We start from the raw sequence: 23,195 nt of genomic DNA, 5'->3' as shown, positions 1-23,195 counted from the left end.
CAGCACTCCCCCAAGATTGCAAACATCTTAAGCCTGCGGTCTCCTTCTACTTCCTTTACGCTTTCCCCCGCGGGTACACTATATATGAGTTCCTCCAGGAATGAGGAGTCAGGATGCAGCGATCAGCTCACGGCTGCTGCTCCCAATCTGTCTCCTCGAGTGAGCTTGCTGACTGAATTCAGGAATTAACTTACTTAAGACTATGTATAATTACTAAGCATATTAGCTCAATTCGCTTTAATTCAATGCTTGATACATTTGAGACATTAATTGCTTAATTTAATCATTCTAACGCGTGTACTCGTATATCAGAGGATTTTAAATATTTTTTTGTAGATTCTAGTGGCAGTATGAATTAAGAAAAAATAATCGTATTTTTTAAATCAATTGTGGAGAAATGTTAACATACATAACTTTTAAAATAAAATAGTTGAAAAATATATCTAAGAAACGCGACATGGCCTTGACAATTGCAATGTCAAGATACGTGATGATGTTCTATTTAAATTTAAACGGTCAGAAACAAAGTTCAAAATTTAAGCGAATCGAGACGTATAAGAGGCGTGGCCACTGAAATGAACCATTTTCGCCGAAAATTACAAATTCAAAAATATTTTTTATGCTAGGTACCTACTACTGAATACAAAAAAAAAATAATCGGCAGTATTTAATAGACCCTTATTTATTTAAAATTGTAAAAATAGGAATATTTCCATATTATCCGAATTAATGAATGCCTGGTTTTATTGCTTTTGAAATAACACAGCGAATTGGAATCACATTAAAAACTTACTCAAACATGTCCAGAAAAGTTAATTGCACAATTAAATTCAAATGAGAAACTACTCCTTCAATTTTTATTTCCTAATAACGATCTGGATATTTGGCAATCTGGATGACTGGAGTGCAGCTAAGCGAAGTGCAACTGTATTAAATGAAAAAAAATACGGGACAAAGTATTTTCTTAAGCGAAACAGCTTTAATTCCTCGTGAAAACCAAACGTTCGGATGAAAATTAAATAAAAATTATAATTATTTCAACGGCTGCAGTTTTCTGGGCCATTATTTAAACATTTAACGACAAAATCAATGTCGATATTTATTGCAAACATGCAAGATAACAACCTTGGTGTTTTTATTGCGTAGGCGCAGTAACAAAATTATACGGTAATTTAATTTAATAGTAGACATAATTTAATTACGTCACGTACTCGTAACTAGTGCGAGGTTGCGTACTAACTACTTTATTCGATGTATTGACGGCTCTTTCAACTGGGGGCGTAGCTCAGATGGTAGAGCGCTCGCTTAGCATGTGAGAGGTACCGGGATCGATACCCGGCGCCTCCAAATCCCGATATTTTTTTGTGAAATTACGTTAAAATAAATAAACAAGTATTAGCATCCCTTTTAGACCCAAACTGATTGCCATGGAAGACCTTGTTTTAAAAACCTCAAATGACAGAAACTGAGAATTTTTCTGAGGAGTGTTAAAACTGAATACAACGATATGACTATGGTTTTTATAATATTTCAATGAGATAAAATCATTAGGGCACGGTATAGAACTTAAAATTTTCATATTAAATCAAATGTATGGGTGACATTTGCTGAGTTTTTAGATAATATTTAAACCTTCGTGGTTTTTACTGCAATCTTTGAAAAAAATAGTATGGATGTTTGAAACAAAAATCAGGGAAGAAATTGAATAAAAGTACTACGTTGCTAGAAAAATGCAACACGTTTAGACTTGCTAGTTGTGACATAAAAATTTGTGACAATATTCTTAACTTATTTGAATGAGCAGGAACAAATAAGCATGAATCGTGACGTATTAGGGGCGTGGCCAATGGAATGACCGTTTTTGCGGGAATTCAAAATTATAAATATAAAAATATTCTTTATGCTACTTATAATCAGCAAAAAAAAATGTAAAAAAACTGAAATCCCCCTATTGCTATTCTTATATAACACCGTTTTATATTGAATTTAAAGTAAACATGATTTATTTTAGAAATATTTGGAAAGAACGATTGTGGTAGTCGACAAGGAATAATAAAATCCTTCAATGTAATTTTGAAAAATTTTGGACATTTAATTTTTTTAGAACGAGCTCTTCAATTATTTTATTTTCCATATGCACTAAAAGAAATATTTGGTAAAACGGTATTCACATATTTATTTTATTTTATATTTAAAAAAATTTTAACGTCAATATTTTATTGCCTATCGCTGGCTCTTTTATCACGAAATTCGTGTTAGTATCTATTTTTTTTTTATTCAATCAACAAAAAATTTCTTCGATTTCATTTAAACATATTTTAAACTTAAATTATCATTTAAACCAGAAACCGGTAAAACCTGGTAAAAAGCTCTAAAAATGCAGTTCTTGAATTACATACCTGGGCCCCGATTACAATGGAAAGTTAACATTATATTGAATTGCTTATAAAGTAAACTCGATTTTTTTTTACGTACATATGTATGAAAGGGTCAGCAAGAGTAAGGATGGAGAATGCGCTGTCAGCTCCATTTAAAGCAGAAAGAGGTGTGCGTCAAGGTTGCATCTTGTCACCAAAACTCTTCAACCTTTACGGTGAATATATCATGAGAAGAGTGCTGGATGGGTGGAATGGTGGTGTCAAAGTGGGAGGTTAACAAATATCAAATTTGAGATATGCAAACGACACGACACTGATTGCCAAAGATGAAACCAAGCTAGCAGAAGCCTTCAGACGGATAGAGTTGGAGAGTGAGACTCTGGGTCTTAAAATAAATAAAAGTAAGACAAAGCTAATGATTGTAGACAGAGCTGGCAGTCTTCTAAGGACAATACAGATGCAAGACCTTGAACTGATAGATGACTTTGTGTACCTCGGCTCGTTTATCTCCAACAATGGCAGTTGCAGACCTGAGATTGGTCGCAGGATTCAAATAGCTAAAGGAGCAATGAACCGTTTGGAGAAAATTTGGCGAGATCGAGGTTTATCAATAAACACAAAAAAGCGGTTGATGGAAGCCCTGGTATTCTCCGTTTTCCTTAATGGGGCTGAAACTTGGACAATGCGTGCCTACGAGAGGAAGAGGATCGATGCATTCGAGATTTGGTGTTGGAGTAGGCTGATGCGAGTGCCTTGGACAGCCAGAAGGACGAATGCATCGATATTGGAAGAGCTCCATATTACAACTCATCTATCAGTGGTGTGTTTGAGAAGAATACTGTATTTCTTTGGACATATTGCTAGACGTGAGTCAGACAATCTAGAAAAGGCAATAATGTCTGGCCGAGTTGAAGGTAGGAGAAGCCGGGGTAGAATCCCATGTAGACGGACTGACCAAACAAAGGTGGCTACGGGGCTAAAATTTGATGAGTCAGTACGTCGGGCTGAAGACAGACTGGAGTGAAACAGACTAATCAAAAGTGTTCATGGTGATCACGATCCTCAGCATTGAGGGACCGACTAAGAAGAAGAAGAAGTATGAAAATTTTTACCGTAGTCGGAATCCTAAAAAAAACCAATTTGGTTTGTAAATATTCCATCTGTTGTCGAAATGAGATCTCTTATGCAAATATGTGGTAAAACTATATAACATACATAGGTGCACGAATATCGAGTTTCGTACATTGCGTCAGATAGCACTTACTGTTGCGATCAGTAGGAACGACGTAGGGTCACGTCGGCCCTACTGATTGCCAACAAAAACTTCTAATAGGGGTAAAGCTGAGACAAGAGATGTTAACTTCACATTGCTATACCGGCCCTGATGTAATATTTATAAATCTCGATAAACTCACTAGTGGGTAAATCCAGTATTTGTCATTCTTATTAATTTCGATTAATTTATAATATTCCGCCATTTTAATTAAATCACGCAATATTTCATATTGCCTTAACAATGGCATGACTAATACCTACAACAAATGCGCAATCACACAAATAGCATTAAATTTCCACGCACGGCAAACACGCCATTATAGCCGAGTGCATACGGCCCAATACCGCTTGCCACGGAATTTATGATATAAGAAATTCGTCAGACGATTATGTAATTTATGCCCATTTGAATAAGGGTGAGAATGGGGTGCGGAATTTGAAACTCAAACGCTGGCTGTGTCAAGTTACGTACGCGTGACAAAACAGACAAGTCAGTGTAAAATCCTCTTTAACTCTCCCCACCCCTTTTCTATCAGTCTACACTTGAGAACGAAAATCCCTGGTTGCTTATTTATTTACGTGTTATTTCATTTATTGATTTTTTTACATTCCAATCATCTAGTTCATTAGTTATCCAACGAACAACAATTTTTTGGTAAGTCCAAATCATTGCATTGAATGAATCCGTAGCACGTGACAACAAAATACATTGTTTTGATTCAATTACAAATTTAAAAGCTTCAATTAAATTTATTTAACAATAGAATCACTGTGTAAAGCGCCCTTGAGGTATTGCACTACGAAAATGGCGCTTTATAAGTAATCCATAAAAATAATACAAATTCTGTGTTAAACAACAAATCACGAGTCAGTACCCTAAACAGTCTGCAACACTAACTAAGCACAACACTCTTTCTTATGTCGCTCTTTTTCAAATAATAATATTTTTGTATCTATTGATATATTTAATATGCCCCTTAATTTACTTAAAAATAAATTACAACTCATTGTTTTCGGCTGCGATACACTCCCACTTGCTTTTTAACAATGCTCATGCTTACACACACCTAAACACTAACTCTCGTACATATACACACAAACACACACTTTTAGACATATATATATATATATATATATATATATATATATATATATATATATGCAAGCACGCACACATTTAAGAATGTACCATAATTTAATTTGTATGATTATTATTTAGAAACTTCCTTAGTCTGTCTTTCAACCTTATCTGTACTATATAATTTAATCATTGTTGACCGTATGTTTCTATACAATAAAAAAATAACCTCCGTAAACATATGTCCGATATTATTAACAGCCTTACCCGTGTTGAAAAAAACTTAAAATTCAGAATTCAGAATTTATTTGTGAAGATTTGAACATAGCCGAAATATTGTTGGTAAAAGTCATCTGGCCCAAGTAAGAAAGGGCAATAAAATTGAGATTTCAAAGTCTCATAGTTGCGTTGCTTAGCTTGGAATACCTCAATCAAATAGACTACGTATAAGGGCGGGCATATTGCCTTGAGGCGATTTCTTTCTACCTACTTAAACCGTCAGTTTGTGAAAATTAGAAGTACATGGACATATTTTAGGTATGAATACAGAATCTTATAATTGTATACAAAAATTCGAAACAAAATAAACTAAAAACCTGCAGTATGTTATGAAGAGAGGAGGAGGGTTGGGAAGGAGAGAAGAAGGAGAAAGGAAAAACTAAACTATTTAGATCGAACTCAGCGCTTCGAAAATGGTCGATCTCCTTTTTCACGATTTTTATCTGAAAGTACCACCGAGTCAAAAAAATTATTGTCCAGAATTCTGGTTCTTTCACATACTCAGAACTGTATTCATTATCCATATACATCCGCCCGGACACAAAACAAAACTACATACCTACAAAACTGTAGTAAGTCGTTAATACATTGTATGCAGGAAGAGTACCTTCCTCGTAGTAACTTGATACACAAGTGGTAGTGACGTCACACTTCAAGCCTGCTACGCTTCGAAGCACACCATAAAGGCACAATTTAGCACAGTATTAGGGTGACCATCAGTCACGTAATTAAAAAATATGTTTCGAAAGTATATAAACATTTCTTACTAAAATGTGTCATTATGTTTGAAGATGTTTTTTAAATTAACTTAAATTCATTCTTATATTTCAGTTTAAGATTCTTCTCATCGTTTCTTTGAATTCCTTAAAATATGTATGTCTATATATGTTTTTCCTTTTTGAAAATGTTTTTTTTGCATCTGAGCATGTTTTCTATTATTTATTTTAATTCCTACCTTTTAATTACTTTTTCTATTCTTTTTTTCTTCATTTTTTATATTATTTCCATTTGTAAATACTAACTACAATCGCCCTTGAGGTATTTTATTACGAAAATGGCGCTATATAAGTTATCCATAATTATTATTTAAAATAACTTTTTTACTATGATTTTAATTTTTAAACTACTTCCTTTGTGTTTTTTTTTATTTCTCTTTTTTGTACTTAAAAAAAAGTAAATTGTTAACCTTAAATATATTTATAATATAACATGGAAATTTCACTGGTCCATTAGAGTTGAGTCTAGTATGTTTTCTGAATAAAAGAAAATAAAAATGGAAAAAATGAATAAATATTTTTTTAAATACTTATATAACTTTTTGTGCACAATTTCAATTGTGCATTGGCGGGTTTATTGCCAAATGGCAATTTTTTCCAACCAACCAATAAAATAAAAGTTTTTTTAAATAATAAATTTAAGTTGCAAAACAAATTTAATAGAAAATAAAACTAAAGAAAAGCTTAAGATATGCAAAAATAGAAAATATTGTATGTGTACATAAATTACCTCAATGGAAAAAAGGAATAAAGATGAAAAAGGAAAGACAGAGAGATCAAAGAAGAGATAGGAGATGTTTCTTCAGACGTGACATATTGATGTCAAAGTATTTTCAAGGCTTATTGAATGATTGGATGAATACATAAATTATACAAACTCAATTCATAATTTGAATACACAAACATTAAAAAACAGATTAAAATTAAACTACCTAATTTTTAAGAAAAAATATTTACATTAACTTCACCAATACCTTGACTACTCCAGCTAGGTAACGAGTATGGTGAAAATGATATATTTTGTCAGTCTTTATATAATTATAGGTTAAGTAAAAGGTAAAAAATTGATCTGTATAAAATTTCCTAATATTGTTCTTTATTTACTTTTTTTTCTCATGTGTCTCTATAATAATGTTTATACTTATGTGTATGTATATGCATATATGTATATACATATGTATTCTAAAGTCGTTCAAGTTTATCGAGTTGCTCACAGCTTAAATCAGTCACGGAAACATCAGCGTAATCTAGAATGGGTAGTAGTATACTTGTACAAGGGTGCATTTAGTATTAATGGGTAAGAATTTTCGCAACCTTCTAAGTGAGTGTAGACTGAAAATATTTTGCGGTTTAATTCATTAGTATGAGCTCGCCAGCATAGATGTTCATCCAATTGTACTCCTAGATTTTTTACGGATTTCCTGTATTGAATATTGGTACCATTGACATTGAATGTATTTCTAATAAATATAAAAGCCCCGAGGGCGTGTAAATTAATAAATAAATAATGTTTGACTGTTGTCAACTCATACATTTTATTAGTTCGCGAGTACCTGGTAGTCACTCAATGTAAAACTATTCTACTGCAATCTCTCATCAACTAATGATACAAACATTATGGTCACACTCTAAACATCTACTACTACTACTACTACTACCATCACGCCATTTCCCCGTAGGGGTAGGCAGAGAGAATGGACCGCCACACACGTCTATCCTGGCATACACTCCTAGCCTCTTCCACATTCATACATCTTGTCATACATGCCCTTCGGTTCTGTCTGCTTTTGACATGACCAGACTTAAGATTTTGGTTTATCTGATCATGCCACGTCTTCCTTGGTCGTCCTCGTCTAACGTCTGCCAGTTCCATGTTTCACTTCCATACATAAGTGTTGGGACTAAAACTCCGTTGTGCACTGCCAGTTCAGCTTCGATTGACATATTTTTATTAGAAATTACTGTGCTTAGTGCTCCGTTCATTTTGTTGCCCGCATTCACTCTTCTTTCAACATCTTTTTCTACTCTTCCATCTCTTGAAAACATGCTTCCCAGATACACAAATTCTTCTACTTGCTCGAGACATTCGTTGTTTACATTTATTATGCAGTCAGTAACCTCACTATCCCTTTCAAATACCATCACTTTTGACTTACTTTCATTCATCGCCAATTCGCTCTCCAGGCATACATCATACATTCTAGAGACTATTTGCTGCAAATCAGCCTTGCTGCTTGCTAACAGAACTGCATCGTCAGCATACAACAAGCAGCTTACTGAAAAATTATCCATTTTTGCTCCAATACCCATACATTCTATATCTTTCATACAGTTGTCCATGTATAGATTAAACAACCATGGTGACATTACACATCCCTGTTTCACGCCTTTTGAGATCGCAAACCAAGATGTAAATCCCCCATTAACTCTTATACACGCTGAACTCTCCTGATAGAGAGACGATACTGCACGTACTCTAAACATTGTTGACTAAACTAAGAGAGTGGCAACAAATTTAGATTTATCAATGTCTCTTCAAATATAAAGTTAAAACATGTACGGAAATAAGAAAATACCCAAGTGGAATCAAAAGACGGTCCAGACTGATGAAAATTACATAAAAAGAAAATCGAGTGGAAATAAGTCCGCCTCGTAATGTAATCGTTAAGGCCTTGAGAACTTTGGCTCGATTCCTGAGAGGACCTGAAAGAGAACGTGAAATATTAAAGTATTTGTTCTATATTATGATGTAGAACCAAACCATGTTTGAGGTCTCGGGTTTAATTCCTGGCAAGGTCGATTTGAAATATTAAATTAATGGGGTTTCTACATTTGCAGTTTTTTTTGTTTTTTGACTAGCGCCAGGGCACCGATTACAATGCGAAATAAACATTTATCTATAATTTTATTTACAAAGTAAAATTCAGTTTTCTGTATGAAAAGCAGAATATGCATACATTTTTTTCTTTTAAACATGTTCAATTATAAGTTACCAACGAAGGCATTTGAAATTTTTATTCAAATATACTCATTTTCGTACACAAATATCGGTTTTTCTTTATTGACAGTCGAAAATAACTCTATTAACTTCCCATTGTAATTGGGGCCCTAAAACGAGATATTCCTTCCATGTGACAAAAACTATCCATATACGCCGCAATTTTAAAATTAATGCGGTGCCCTATGCACCACTTGGTGTGGATAATAAGACTATAAAGATCAGTGTTATGGAATAATGGTCATACTAATAACTCGACTGCAAGCCTAGTCTTACAATACATATAAAGGGAGCTTCTATGCCTGTTATTGCTTTGTTTGACTTTATTGTGAAATTAGCTTAAAGCGTCTTGTCTTTGTTTGTTACAGACGTTAATAAACTATTTATTTTATTAATCTTCTAAAACTTATTAAAAGTTATATTAATTTACGTGATATTTAAACTTCGAAAGTGAAAAGTTTTTGCCTATCCGTATTCTGCTCTCAACAGTACACACTCAATTCTGTTGTCACGAATGTAGATAGATTTATTTATTTATGACAAAATACATTGTTTTACTTTCCATATTAAATTAGATGTTATATTATATTACATATTTTATTTGTACAAAATATTCCCAAACAGCAAAAGTACTGGTATGAGGGGATATACTGTATTGTGACTTATGATACCAATAAAAGTCGATAAAATAACATCACATATCACTCGTTCATGGGCTGAAGGAACGGTTTTTTAAGTGCGTATATGTTTTGTAAATATTATAACTCATTTGAAAGTGAATTGTAGAACTTAATTGCTGTGTACACAAAACTCTTTTTTTTATGTTAGTCCTACATTGTTCGTAAGTTATTTGACGCTCTTATATTTCTTGGATGCATATTGTAGGTTAAAATGTAATTAAACATTTGTGTCTTATTTAATATTTTCCTTATAAAATATAATTTTTACCTTTTTTGTCTAAATTGATTAATCAAAATTGAGCACTTTCGGTATTTTATATAAATTTGTAGTTCTTGTATATTTATCAAAAGTAATTGTTACTTCAAGTGTTTTATGAATTGTTTAAACTATTTTTTTAATTCGTTTACTAAACTGCGATGATATTATTAATGCATTTACAAAGTTTGAAAGTATCTGTTCTTCTTATTACCCCAATAATTAAACCCGTTTTTTTTATAACTTTTTTGATCTACTTCCAAACCCGAGTACTTGACATTTTCTGTTTGTTAAATTTGCTCATCTTTGATTAATAGGTTTAGTTTTATAGGGCGTTTATTTTTTTTGTAAAAATAATAAATATTTGCGTTTTTATGATTTACCCAAATATTTCATTTTGAGGGCCATTTTCAATGAATTCTAAATAACTTACTATTAGAAAATGGGCATCAAAATAGGGTACAGTGGAATTTTAACCACGGACCTTAAAGCCTTGAATCCGAGTTACTAGCCACAGGATCACAACCAAATTCATTATATTACCATATATCTGGTCTTATTTATATTTATAGTAAATGAGTTATTATCTAACCAGGAAATAAATTTATTCAGATCCCCATTGATGTTGCTTTGCATTTGGGTTTTATTATCACCACTTTAGATCATTTAAGTATCGTCTGCATCTACGCAATACCTTCCCAATACATTTGAATGTCTGAGGTTATAAATAGACAAAAAATACAATTATGTACTTAGCGATATCCGGAAATTTAAAAATCGATAACAAAATTTTCCAAAATTCGAAAATAGATCTGATGAGAAAGTCCTTGCGTAAATAATGTTTAATAATATGTATATGTATGTAATTCACCCATAAGTTGTATGGGTAGGGTGTGGATGAAACACAAATTGCAGCTTCTTCCTCGTGGTGAGTTCTTGGTCATTTAATTTGAAGAAAAGTGAAATAGGCGAAGACCTTTTCATGCGTAAAAAAAATCTTTAAGTATCTTCCAGAAATCATAAAATCAATAGCAAATATTAAAACATTCAAATTGAATAAAAATCAAAATTGAAAAATAAATAAAAAAAACACACATGACCCACCCTATCCTGAATCCCATACGTTAAAAAGTTGTGTATCTTTTTGAATTTCATTTTAGGTTGCCTTTTTTTTATTTAACTTTTTGTACATAATGTTATTTGTACATTAGCAGGCTTATTACCAAATGGCAATCGCTTCCAATTATGCAATAAAATAAAAGTTTTATTTTTATAATTCAAGTTACAGAACATATTCAATAGAAAATAAAGATTAAAGCTGAAGACATATAAACGAATTTATTCATAAATTACTTTAAATCAAAACTATTACTCAACGGGGAAAAGGAATAAAAGAGGAAAAAGGAAAGGAGGAGAGATTAAAGAAGAGAAAGGAGATGTTTCTTTTTTGATGTGGTATTTCGTTTCGTTTTTTCGTTTCTGTAATTTAGCTTTATCATGTATTTATTTTTGTCAAAATGTCGTAATTTCATATTATATTAAATAAAAAAATTAAAAATATATTTCACACTGTATTTTGGAATATTTTGGAATGGTAAAACATTTAACGTAAATAAAATATCAAACATAAATATAAAACGAACAAGTTTTCACTCTATTAGAGAGGTAGAAACTTTATTATGTATTAGATATGTACGAAGACAAACCATTTGTAATTTATTTCGTCACCAATTATTTTCAATAAATATTTTTTTTTTCAAATCCCGACTAAATGTTATCCGCGAACACCCCAATTTTACACTTTTTTTGATTGTCTTTAGCATACGTATACCTAAAATATCGTCAAATATTTTTTTTGTCATCGAGAAACTAAAATGAAGTACTTGATTCTTTAAAAATAAAAAAATTTGCTTTTATATTTTGATTAAAAAAATTAAATTCGGTGTGCTGCAAATAATTTTTCCGTTGATCCCAATAACCCAGTTTCGACTGTTCGAATTCGATAATCGAAAACTCTCTGTCGACACGCCCTGACTGCAGATTTAAACCACGCGAGATTAGCACCTGGCTATGATCATGTTACTCTCCAAGATGGCTTTCATCTTATGATGCATTTCCCCTTTTTAATTTTACGGAAAATGTAACTGGCGATGGCGGCGGGATTCAGTGTAATCTAGACGATGATTGCTGGACACCAAATGCCGGACACTCGAGTAGACCGTAAGGCCAGTCGACGAACGGCAACAGTTCGTCGAGCTTTCTGTGGTTTCCTTGCCAATGGAGCAAATGCGGAAAATTGTCTTAAGCAGGCCACAGCCGAAACTTGAGACATAATATTTGATTTATTGCCAAATATAAAAGACTCGAAATGTAAAACAAATTTTAAAATAAAAATAACTGCACATATAAATAGTGTAGCGAGAGATTTTTTTGAAAATTATATGTAAATCAAAAAACGTAGTACTTTACATAATTGGTACACATATTATTTATATGTTTATGTATTTCATTGCTTTATATTTGTTTTATTATATATTATACTATATTATTCATGTTTAAATAACATGTATTCTTGGCACATACATATATATTTATATATTTGTATAATAACGATTTTTAATTTCTTACATTTGATTAGCTAGGCATTATAATTAAGTAGTTTTAGTTTTTATTTTTTAAATTATTGTTTTATTAGTATAAGACTACTTATGCTCTAAAGGAAAAAATCTTCATCTTAGAACAGGCTGTGCCATGTTAGATAGAGACTTTCATAAACAGAGAACACTCCGTTTTCATTTTACATTAATTGGTTTTATATAGATTCCCTGTCATTAAGTATGTTTATTATTTTTTTAAATAAATTTATAAATAAATAAAAAATAAATATAATATATTACATTTGAAGTAAATATAAACGTTGTATATTATAAACAAGGTAAAAATTAACTCCCTTAAAAAAAAGTAAACGGTAGACAGAAGTACTTTGTACTTTAATTTATTACCTACAAACTTATACAGTGCATCTCGACAGTCTTTACAGAAAGTTTAAATAATCAGCCCCGCGCTTCAGATGTCAGACCCCAAATATTATGAAATATTGTGGTGTAAAATGAAAAAAAAACAAAACAAAAAAGCCTTGAAATTGTTTTTGGCAGCCGCCAGATACGTATCTATATCCAACAGGGAATTTTGAGCAGTGCTTTAAGTGATCACTCAAACCAGAAAATAGCAATGATCCATATTTTCAATCTTTCAGTTCTCCATCTCTGTCGTAATATTTTGTCAATTTAAAATCACCAACATCATACCTACGGGTGTGACGTTTAATCGTCGTCTATCAAAAACACAAATAGCACCGCTTGCGCTGTACATAACTTTGTATGTTACATATTATATGAAATGGCGTCCCCGCTAAATGCCGCTACTGTATCTGCCATTCCCAACAACACCGTGTCGATCAATCGTTTTAATATCTGTAACAGTCGCATGCACACGTGTCAAATCATTCCAGCCCACTGGACCGCCACCAACCATTTGCAGTCATCGGGTATCAGTCATCCAGCTGCTTAAACCAGGGATATTATATATTTTCGCGTAAAATTAATTAGTGTTAGGGTCGATTAAATAAGACCAAGGATGAGATCATCTTTATTCAGTTGGTACTAATGAAGCTTAGAATTTTTTACTTCTTTATAATAATTCCGATAAATTTATAATTGAGCATATTACCAATTATCACTCTCTTGTTTATGCCCCTATTTAAGGACAAAACTAAAGGTGAAAAAAAATACATTTTACTCTCCTCATTTTTTTTTATTCTTCAAAAATATTTACACAATAGTCTTAAAATAAAGTCCTGCTGAATTGTAAGCATATAACGCGTCAGAAAATTCTTATATATTTGATTTTTATACTTAACCAACATTTATCATAATTTTATTTGAAAACCATTGCATATTCTACCATTTTTTGTTTTTTTTTTAAATGAATTTCTATCATTAATACAAAAATCTTTTTTCCATTAGCCATAACTTGAGAAAACGTCTTATTTCTGAATTTAACTCACCATTCTTAATGTTGTTTGGTAACATGTCAAATATTTTATTTTGAATTTAAGCTATTCTCTGCATTTTTTACATTTTTAAAATTTATTGATTCTTTTTAAAAATCCGTTAGGGTTATCTAAAAAATATTAAAATGTTATTATTTATTATTTATGCTTTATTAAGTTCGTTCATAACATCTTAAGAACTAATATAAACTTTTAATATAATTACAATTATTTTATCAAAATTTCTCAATCACATATTTTTTCAAATTAATTATAAATATTTCAAGTTTTTCTATTTCCTTTATTTCTTTAGGTAACTCATTGTTCAGCTTCAATCCCTTGTACAATGAGTTTTGAGATTCTGTTTTTTTCCTCATTGGTAATCTTATCTTTTTTTTACCCCTTTTTTCACACGTATGACATTGTTGGTTAAATTTTGTTATTGTTTTTATTTTATTCATCCCCTTAATTATTTTATGTATAAAAATTGCCACATTTAATTTGTTGTTTTACTTTGAGGAAGCCAATTTCTTTGTGCATTCTTTCTACGTTAGAATAGATATTTCTAGAGTATAATCCTCATTGCCTTTTTTTGAAGAATTTGTATATTTTATGTCTAGTCTGGTTGGTGTAGTCATCATGTGCTTTTTTTATATATTTTTTTTTTAAATTTGTCTCAAGTGTAATTTTTCAAGTGGTAAGGTATGTCACTGTAGTATTTAAGCCGATTTCTAAGTATTTTTGACAGTCCTACGTTTTTCATTCCTTTTCAATGTGATAGCGTTGAGTGGTATTTGTGTATGTCAGCATTTTTTTAGTAAATGTTGTCATTGTCTTGAATATTTGCTAGTGTTTTTTGTGTAAAATTTTCAAGTATTTTACGTCAAACCAATACGTTTTTTTGTATTGTTCAATCGCAGAACGTAGGGTTTAGGTAGGGTAAGTTGATTGTTAGTTTTACCAATTTCATTTTGTTGTCTTTGTATCCTTTTTATGTTTGTCTTGTTACCATTTCCCATTCATTTACATTTAACATAAGCTTCGTATATTGTATATATGCTTGATTGGCATGGAAAGTATATCATTAGGCGGACCTGTCTCTACTCGATTTCCTTTTTAGGATTTTAATCTAAAAGTGCCTATCACGGGTTATCAAAATTATTTACCCCTGTTCTTAAATTTATACATCAATTTGATTAAAAAATAGAGTTATAATTTCAGATTTTAATTTTTGAAACGGAATACTTTTTACATGGAAGTGATTTGAATTTTGTAATTTTTATAGGTTCTTATTAGATATTTATTTCCTATGTATACATTAGGTATTTTATATTCCTGATATATATAAGTCGTGACGTATCACGGTAGAGTGATTTTGTATGGGCGTGTCTTGATCGACCAATGTGCACCCGAGCGAGTTTTGACTCCGCCCATGGCCTGTGCGAAAGCAACAGAGCTATCTACACAACTTCGCCTCTCGCTCTGACAATTTATATCTCGCCCCATCCCTTAGTCATATTTTACAGTGGTGTATAACTAATTTTAACACTAATTTATTACATCATTGTAGCACATGTAGATATCTCCGGAATATTTTTTCATCAATCTATCCTGTAAATTGCTAAAATTATGATTGCCAATTCTAGATTTTCAAATTTCAAGAAAATGCATTTTATGTACAGTAAAAAAAAATGAGTTGCTAACATTACAGTTAACAAAAGTTAAAATAAACACTGTATAGTACTTACACAGAATATGTTGTCTTAGTGAAGAATTAATACTTTTTTTTATAAAATATCTTTATTTTCGTGTTCCCCTTTACGTTCGCCTTGCGGTCTAATGGTTAGAGCCTTTCCCTACCGCCCAAGAGGTCTCGGGTTAGATTCCCGGCATTGTTGACATGAAAATATTTATTCAAAAACTGTTCTAACACTAAAATATTTCGTATTCCCTAGGCCTGTATTACAATGGGAAGTTAATAATTATTTTCAAGTTTATCAACACAAAGCCTAAAATTAAGTTTTCTTTTTGAAAAATAGAGTATACACACATATTTTTTCTTCTAAATATGGTAAATTTTGTAATATGGTAAACTTCTAAATGTGGTCGAAGATAACTTACTTTATAGACAGTCAAATATACTTTTATTTATAGACAGTCGAAGATACCTTACTTTAGAGACAGTCGAAGAAAGCTCAAAAATATTTTGCAGTGCCTTATGTATTCATTCTAGAAAAGTAGGATTCTTAAATAAATTTTGTTTAAAATCTTGCGTATGTTAAGTAAGTTTCATTCATTCCCTTTTCACACCTAATGGCGCATAGGGCACTGAATAAGTTCACCAATCTTAGTGTATCTTGATAAAACTAAAATTTGTAAAGGTAAGATGATGAGTCTAACGCTTCGGGTGTCAGTCTATGGGGGCAATTACAATCCGAAGTTTACCTTATTTGTTACAGATGATCAGTCTTACGCGTCAGGTACCTACCAGCTACTAGTCCAGGGACAATTAAATATTCCAATGAAGAAACACATTTATACAATAAAAGTTTCATATAAACCATGTTGGGAATCGAACCCGAGACAACACGCCACGAGGCCGTCGAGTATCATAATACATTAAAACATTAATAAATACACTCTGTAGTACCTTAGAGGATAAAACGTGGAGATGAGTTTTTGCCGTTTTGAAGTTAAAAATGAATTTGCGAACCAACATGCGAAACCCATTACATTATTCACTGTTTACACCTTCACCATGGTTTTTGCAAAAAAATATAAACCAACACAAAATGCATTTAATAAGCAACCCTTACATTCATTAATTGGGTAATGAAAATATTTTGTGTTTTGGGAGAAATAGTTTAATTGGTGTCCTGAGGAAGAGACGGGTACTTCTCGAAACCGATAGACATTGACAAGTCGGTAAGTGGTTATGTACAAATATTGAATAACATTTAGTAAATTGATTGACTGCAATGTTAATGCTTTCAATTTTAAATATATATTCATAATGTGAAATTTTCTCATTTGGTTTAAAAGCACAATCCAAAATCTTGTTTTCTGAACATTTTGTTTAATGAAGCTCCTTGGTTTATCCCATAAGGTACTTACCGATAATCACATTTTCTTCAGACTTACGGGTCCTTCTGTTCTAGAAGACCATCAATAATAGTCTTTCGGCTGTATTATGCGGAACTTAGGGATACAGGATTACCATGGAAGGAAACGAAAGTGGTAAATGGCGATAGGGTCTCTGGGAGGCTTCTGGTGATGTCCGCATGCTCTACTTAGAGGCGAACGTGGAAAAGAAAAATGAAATAATATTATTCTTGTAAAAGTTTATAAAATTATAAAAACCGTTTATGCATCAAACATTTTAGGGGGTAAACCCCAAAAGTTTTTCATCCCTTATTTTCTGCGAAAGAAAATCCCTTGTAATATGTAAATCGGTCTCATTTCCATGTTTTATGGCGCAAGGGTTGTAGAATCCTTCCTAGAATCCGAACTTCGTATCTTTCCATCCCCCGCGATTTAGGCTTCTTGGCTGAGACGAACTGACAGATAAGGGTTGAAGATGACACATCACATGCCAACGGAATATGGCCTACACCCCCGAATATCTTTATGGTGTTTAATATTACAAGTTTTGTGGTGTGGGTGCCTTCTTATCGATTTTCGGCAAGATGGAGGCGGGCTACGCTAGGATTTTAATCATTGTCAAAAATTACTTTGGATCAAAAGTATATTTATTAAACTGTGTTAAATTTCAATATAATCTTGAAAAAAATCTGTAAAGAAATAGAAGTAACATTTGAATTTACATGTCTACTAATAAAACAAACAGATGTTTAATGAGACTGGTATAAGGCCATTCAAATATTTAATAAATCTTGGCGTTGTGTGCGTGGAGAAACGTTTTCAAATAAAATATTCTAATATATACTTGGTTGGATATTTTATATATGTTGTAATCTAACTTCTATTTTTATAATTTTTTTTTTTTTTAAATATCACTAAATCTCTAAACTTTATTATCAAATTAAAAAAAATGTAAATGGGGGCTAGATTTCTTATTGTCTATGCGCTCTGTAGCTGCAAGACGTGCTGTAATCTAGCTCCTGTATATCATAATTGGAGACGAGGAACAAGAATCCCAACCGTCCATGCACTCTGTAGCTGCAAGACGTGGTGGGATATTTATTTATTGTACAGCGCCCTTGAGGTGATTTTCACAAAAACGGCGCTATATAAATGATCCAAATATATATATATAACCACAGATGTGCGAAATATGCAACATTGATTTTCTTTTATATTTGATCTTAAAAATGTTTGATATGCGCTTTTTATTCCAGGCTTCAAGAAAATAATATATATAAAACTAACCCAAGTATTGAGAGATCCTGAACTTTTTGAGTTTTTATTCATTTTTTTTCCCAAATGTATTTTTAAAATTTAGTTCTGTAATAAACATAGTCACATTACATTTACATCTATACTTATTCTAACATTATTTCTCACTATTGTACACTAAGGTACTATCCTAATTTATAAAATTCAAACTGTTCAAAATTTACACTTATATTAACCTATGTATATTCATTAACATATTACAACAGAGATGAAGAACATTTTAAAGATGGCGAAATAGAAGTCTAGGCGTCTACAGGGCTTATGACCTGTCATTGGCTGGTTTAAGTGGCCACTTTACACACTGTGTAACATTCACCATTCTGCCCATATTTGAACATCTATATTACTTCAATTCTTTTATCTGTTGTTTGTGAAGTTAAAGAGCTGAAACCTTTATTTATGTGAGTGAGATTCATATAATTGAATTATTTCACCTACATACTATCCAACGCCTGAAATTTTTTATTTTTTAATTTCTATACTTCTTCGTGGACCAGGTGGATTTATCAACAATATTTTGAGTTTGTTTAAATTTTTGTAGACAAGGATTGGATTCAACTCCCCGGGGAGCTGTTTAAATTTACATATTACAACAGAGATGAAGAACATTTTAATAAAAGCAATATAGATATTCGCTATTTACAATATATTTAAAGCCTAGTATTTTTTACAGATATACTATTTACATTTAATTTTAAATAAATTTACATTTTTTAAATTTTTATGGTGTCTGGAATTTCCTCAAATAACTTTATTCTTTTGTACATAAGGCAGTTCTGAGACATTGCTTTTGATTTCTTTCTGGTCTTATTTTTTTAGATCCTCTTGTTGCATAGTTATGAAAGAACTCATTATTTTTTAGTTTGTTATGAAAATATATCGGAACTTTTCCTTTAATAATTTTGCTAATTTCATTAGCAATATTGAATTTGATTATTTGATCAATTGTTATAATATCTAGAAATTTAATCATTTTCTTAACTTTTGTACCTTTTTTATCTTTTTTTTGTACCTTGTTTTATTCCTTTTTCTTTCCTTGGTTTCTCTTTCTCTCTCCTTTCGAACTCATTATCTGATCCCACATTTTCCTCGTTATTTAATACGTATAACAAAATGTACTTTTAAAAAAATATGTGTATTTGCAAGCCTAACAAATGTATGAATCTTTTAATATATATTTTTGGTTTTTTAGTACTAAATTTTGACCACTGTCTTCCTTTGACCAGTCTGTTTTTTAATTAGCTGGAAGATTTTGCTTAGCAATAAATCCGTCAAAGTAGTTATTTTGTACTTGAAGTTTTAAATAAATTAAATATAAACAAGTAAATATTATTTTGTAATATTAAAAAAAATCAAACCGCTCTCATGTAAATTAATTGAAGAAAATCATACGTGTCGTCGTTCTACGGCTATGACGAATTGATATCAAATAATATGAAAGTTTTAAAAAAATAAAGAGATATGTACGTCAGTGTTATAATAAGAAACGAAATGTAGCTAATCAGCATTTACATTTTAAAACTCCTGGGGGTGTGAAATATTAAATTCGATTAGATAACATGATTAACATTCCACTGGACCACAATTTGAATGGCTAATTTAATCAGAATCGATAAACGATAGACCAAATATTTGTGGTTTAGTAATATGTTCAGTCATTAAGTAACATACTACCAACATAGGCACAAAATGTTTCAATTTCAACATAAAACATGTTAAATAGCAAATAAATTGACATACACAAGTTTTTGTTTTTTGCACAACAGGCCAGAATATTCAATTACAGTAGTGAATTACCTCACAAAACACCCAACTTGAGTGAAATCACATTCAATTTTTGTGTTCTCACCAGGAATCGAACCTGTAACCTTTTGTGTGTGAGTCAAGCGTCTTGACCACTAAACCACGGAGGCATAGTAAAAAAAAAAATATTTTTCGTTGGATGTATTTCTACTTATTTCAAATTTGACTTGAGGCTTCATTTAAAAATATTTTTCCGATAACTAAAATATTTTATTTTTCCAAAGCCAAGGAGACTTGTGTCCTCAGTTGCAGTGTGCGGTATGTGGTGGGCAAGCTGTCCGTGGGTAGTAACTGAAGCGTAAGACTAATTACCTTACTTTTATGTAATATATGATCAAAACACACTATTTTAAGCCATACACCATCGAGTGCGGATAAGAACGTAATATTATATGACTATGCAATTTCAATCGTGCGTTTAATTATAACCCTTTAAATGCTATACGAATTAATACGTTTCCATCACACGTCTCTATAGACGCGTGCCTTCAGGGAACTAACTATCTGTTTGCAGGTTTATACAACCTATATCCACTGAATAATCTAATTATGTTCCGGGAGAAATGGGTATAGGGCAGTGCAATATGCAGAATGCACGCTGCAATGGATTCACCCCCTTAAACCACCCACACCCTCTAGCACTGACCGACCCTTGAATAAACGAGTAGACGGGTCCTTAAACGAAGTGAGTTTGCTATATATTCGTTTATCATACCTGCGTACCAATTTATATAACAATACATGGGTATCGTCATCACATCATTAATTATTCAGTTAAATCAAATTATTTATTATGTATTACACATTGTAGTCCCGTAAAATATCATTGACATATTTATAAAAAAATATACGCCCATCATCATTTTAAACAAAAAGAAGAGCAATAAAAAAAGTGTTTTTGAAAAAATTCTCATAATATGAGATACTTAGATTTTTAACATTTTTCATGAAATAATCACATATGAAATCAATATTATTTACGCCTTAACACTCAATACAGTACGAAAGACGACAAGCATTGCACTGGATTCACTCCTTGTCTTTGGTTTTGCGTTTTTTCTTCAAAATGTTCCTTTTTATGCAAGTTGTGTTTTATAAGGAGTCTAGAACCTGGGTATAACCCAAAAATAAACAATTTTTTTTTTCTAGAAATTTATATTCGAACCGATGATCTTAATTTCAGACTTCATATTGTAGTCGCCCAGATATCCCATATTTGGATCAAGATCAGTACAAATAAATACACTCACAGAAATAAATCTACTTGAATATGACTTCAAAATATTTTGACAACAAAAATATTAAACTATAATAGTGTCGATCAGTAAAAGATTGATAATTTTGATTGGAAAAAATATTGAAAACTTACTTAAATATCAAATTTGAAAGCCACAATAACGTTATCACTATTTTTGACGGTTACGGTGCGTCAGACATCCGGTCGTGTACTATTAAGTCGGTGCGCTGGTTTAAAGGACGTTCTTGCTTAGTTTTTTAGAAACATCGTCATCTCATATTAGGGACGTGTTCGGTACATCGCTAATAATATTATTATTTGTATAAATTTTGCTAACTAAACCACAAAAATTATGTACGATCATTGCCGATTATAAGAAAAAAAAATAAGTATTAAAAACTTAATTACGTTATACTCGTATGCTATTTAAGTATGAATGTATATTTTCAGGTTTATTGAATTAAAAACTTATCGAGTGACTTTAAGGGTATGCTTCATGCGTCGGTGAGCAAATAAAGTACAGTATCCTATTCCTGCTAGAGTAGGTTCTCTGTGGGAAATAATTCTCTGGTCAGTGATTATAGTCTGACGTCAAAAGGATTTTTTCCAACATAATGAAGCGTAGTAGAGCATCTGCTTTTACTGGGTATGTATACGATATGTATCATTTCACGCTAATTTTACTTTTATAGCGTTGTTTCTCTGGATAAATGCAAATAAAAATGTTATTTTATTAGTCTTCTTCTTCTTCTTCTTCTTCTTCTTAGTCGCTGTCCTCATGACTGATGATCATGAGCCTTTGGGACCGACCCTGGCAATTCTTTTTAGCTGCATCATTTTGCTGACCCTGCGAAAACTATTCAAACTTGTTGAAAATTATTAGAAAATATTGTGTTAGGTTCTTTATGTGAAGGCGGATGAAAAATAAAGTTATGCGTTTAAATTATTTAATCTTCTAAAACGCAAAACTAAATATAATTGAGGGAAGCAGACAGTTTGATACTTGTTTTTTTTTAAGGATACATGTAAATTTATAGAAAAATTGATTTTTAGTTTTAATGGTAATGACATAGGATTTAAATATTTGTGGTTTATTTATTATTTATTTGTGTGCATTTATTATTTTATTTTAAATCTGAAATTTAGCCACACATAGACATATTCTTATGTGTGATCTTGTAATAATACTGTATATTGGTGTCCCTCATTCATAAATAATTTTATATGTTTTATTAGATAAATAAAAGAGTCGCTTTTGCGACATCTTCGAGACTGGTATCTTTATTAATTAGTTCACTGTATTTATACAAAACAGAGGTAAGGATAGATAATTTAAAATTATATGAAAGTCACGAAAGCGATAAAACCGGTCACTGGATTTTCCAAATTCGTGGATTAAAGTATCACTCGTCTTTTATTTATATAATAAATTCCAATGAACTTCCATCAAAGAATTTTCACTTACAAACATAAATGTTATATGTCTTAACATTTAGTTTGAAAACCTATCAAAATGGATAAAAATGTTTTATTCAAATAAATGATATTTATGACAAAGATAACTAAAAAAATACATTATTTACTCCCTGAGAACGGGGAAGCTATCCCTAGTTAGGCAGTCTAGATGACTCACCAGCAAAAACAGTAAACATGTATATCTTTTTTTACTTCTCAATTCCTATTATATAAATAATTTAATGTAAACTGCTGTAATACATTTTTAAATATGTAACAATCAAATAAAATTTAAAAAATAGAACCCTAAACGAGCGTATCTCTATAATTTGATACCTACATGAACGTAAAATGATCATTCTTACGTTTCAGTCAGAAATATTGCAGTAAAAAAACACCTTTTTAAATCAATATAACTCGTCCGCCCTGTCAGAAATCTTGTTTCAAGCATGAAATTCTTCATTCTTCAAAAAATTCATTAAAAATGGGCGTAGGCGGTTAATAATTAGCTTG

At 31.3% G+C, this 23,195-nt stretch overlaps 1 protein-coding gene and 1 non-coding gene across 2 annotated transcripts; both read left to right on the top strand.

Annotated features, from left to right (window-relative positions):
- The first annotated feature begins 1,274 nt into the window (after positions 1–1,274).
- Positions 1,275–1,347, top strand: TRNAA-AGC (transfer RNA alanine (anticodon AGC)). The gene has a single exon. It is a non-coding gene; the product is annotated as a tRNA-Ala (tRNA).
- A 1,158-nt stretch (positions 1,348–2,505) lies between these two features.
- Positions 2,506–20,285, top strand: LOC148274451 (uncharacterized). The gene is made up of 3 exons (XM_088237110.1): positions 2,506–2,650; positions 2,705–2,953; positions 20,215–20,285. Exons 1-3 carry the CDS (start codon positions 2,506–2,508, stop codon positions 20,283–20,285), a joined length of 465 nt encoding a protein of 154 aa, XP_088093236.1.
- Positions 20,286–23,195: the final 2,910 nt, after the last annotated feature.

The sequence above is a fragment of the Micrasema longulum genome, unplaced genomic scaffold (assembly GCF_059751315.1).
Source record: "Micrasema longulum isolate JH-2025_06_02 unplaced genomic scaffold, ASM5975131v1 h1tg001645l, whole genome shotgun sequence".
NCBI lineage: Eukaryota > Metazoa > Arthropoda > Insecta > Trichoptera > Brachycentridae > Micrasema > Micrasema longulum.
Note: the sequence above shows the minus strand (reverse complement) of the source record. Positions and strands in the feature narration are given on the sequence as shown.

Bases quoted from the DNA above. Each gene is read 5' to 3' on its own strand.
- LOC148274451 (XM_088237110.1), top strand. From the start codon at position 2,506: ATGGAGAATGCGCTGTCAGCTCCATTTAAAGCAGAAAGAGGTGTGCGT. The intron at 2,651-2,704 runs GTTAACAAATAT...TGATTGCCAAAG, and splicing joins TGGTGGTGTCAAAGTGGGAG to ATGAAACCAAGCTAGCAGAA. The intron at 2,954-20,214 runs GTTTGGAGAAAA...ATTTTTCCAAAG, and splicing joins AGCTAAAGGAGCAATGAACC to CCAAGGAGACTTGTGTCCTC.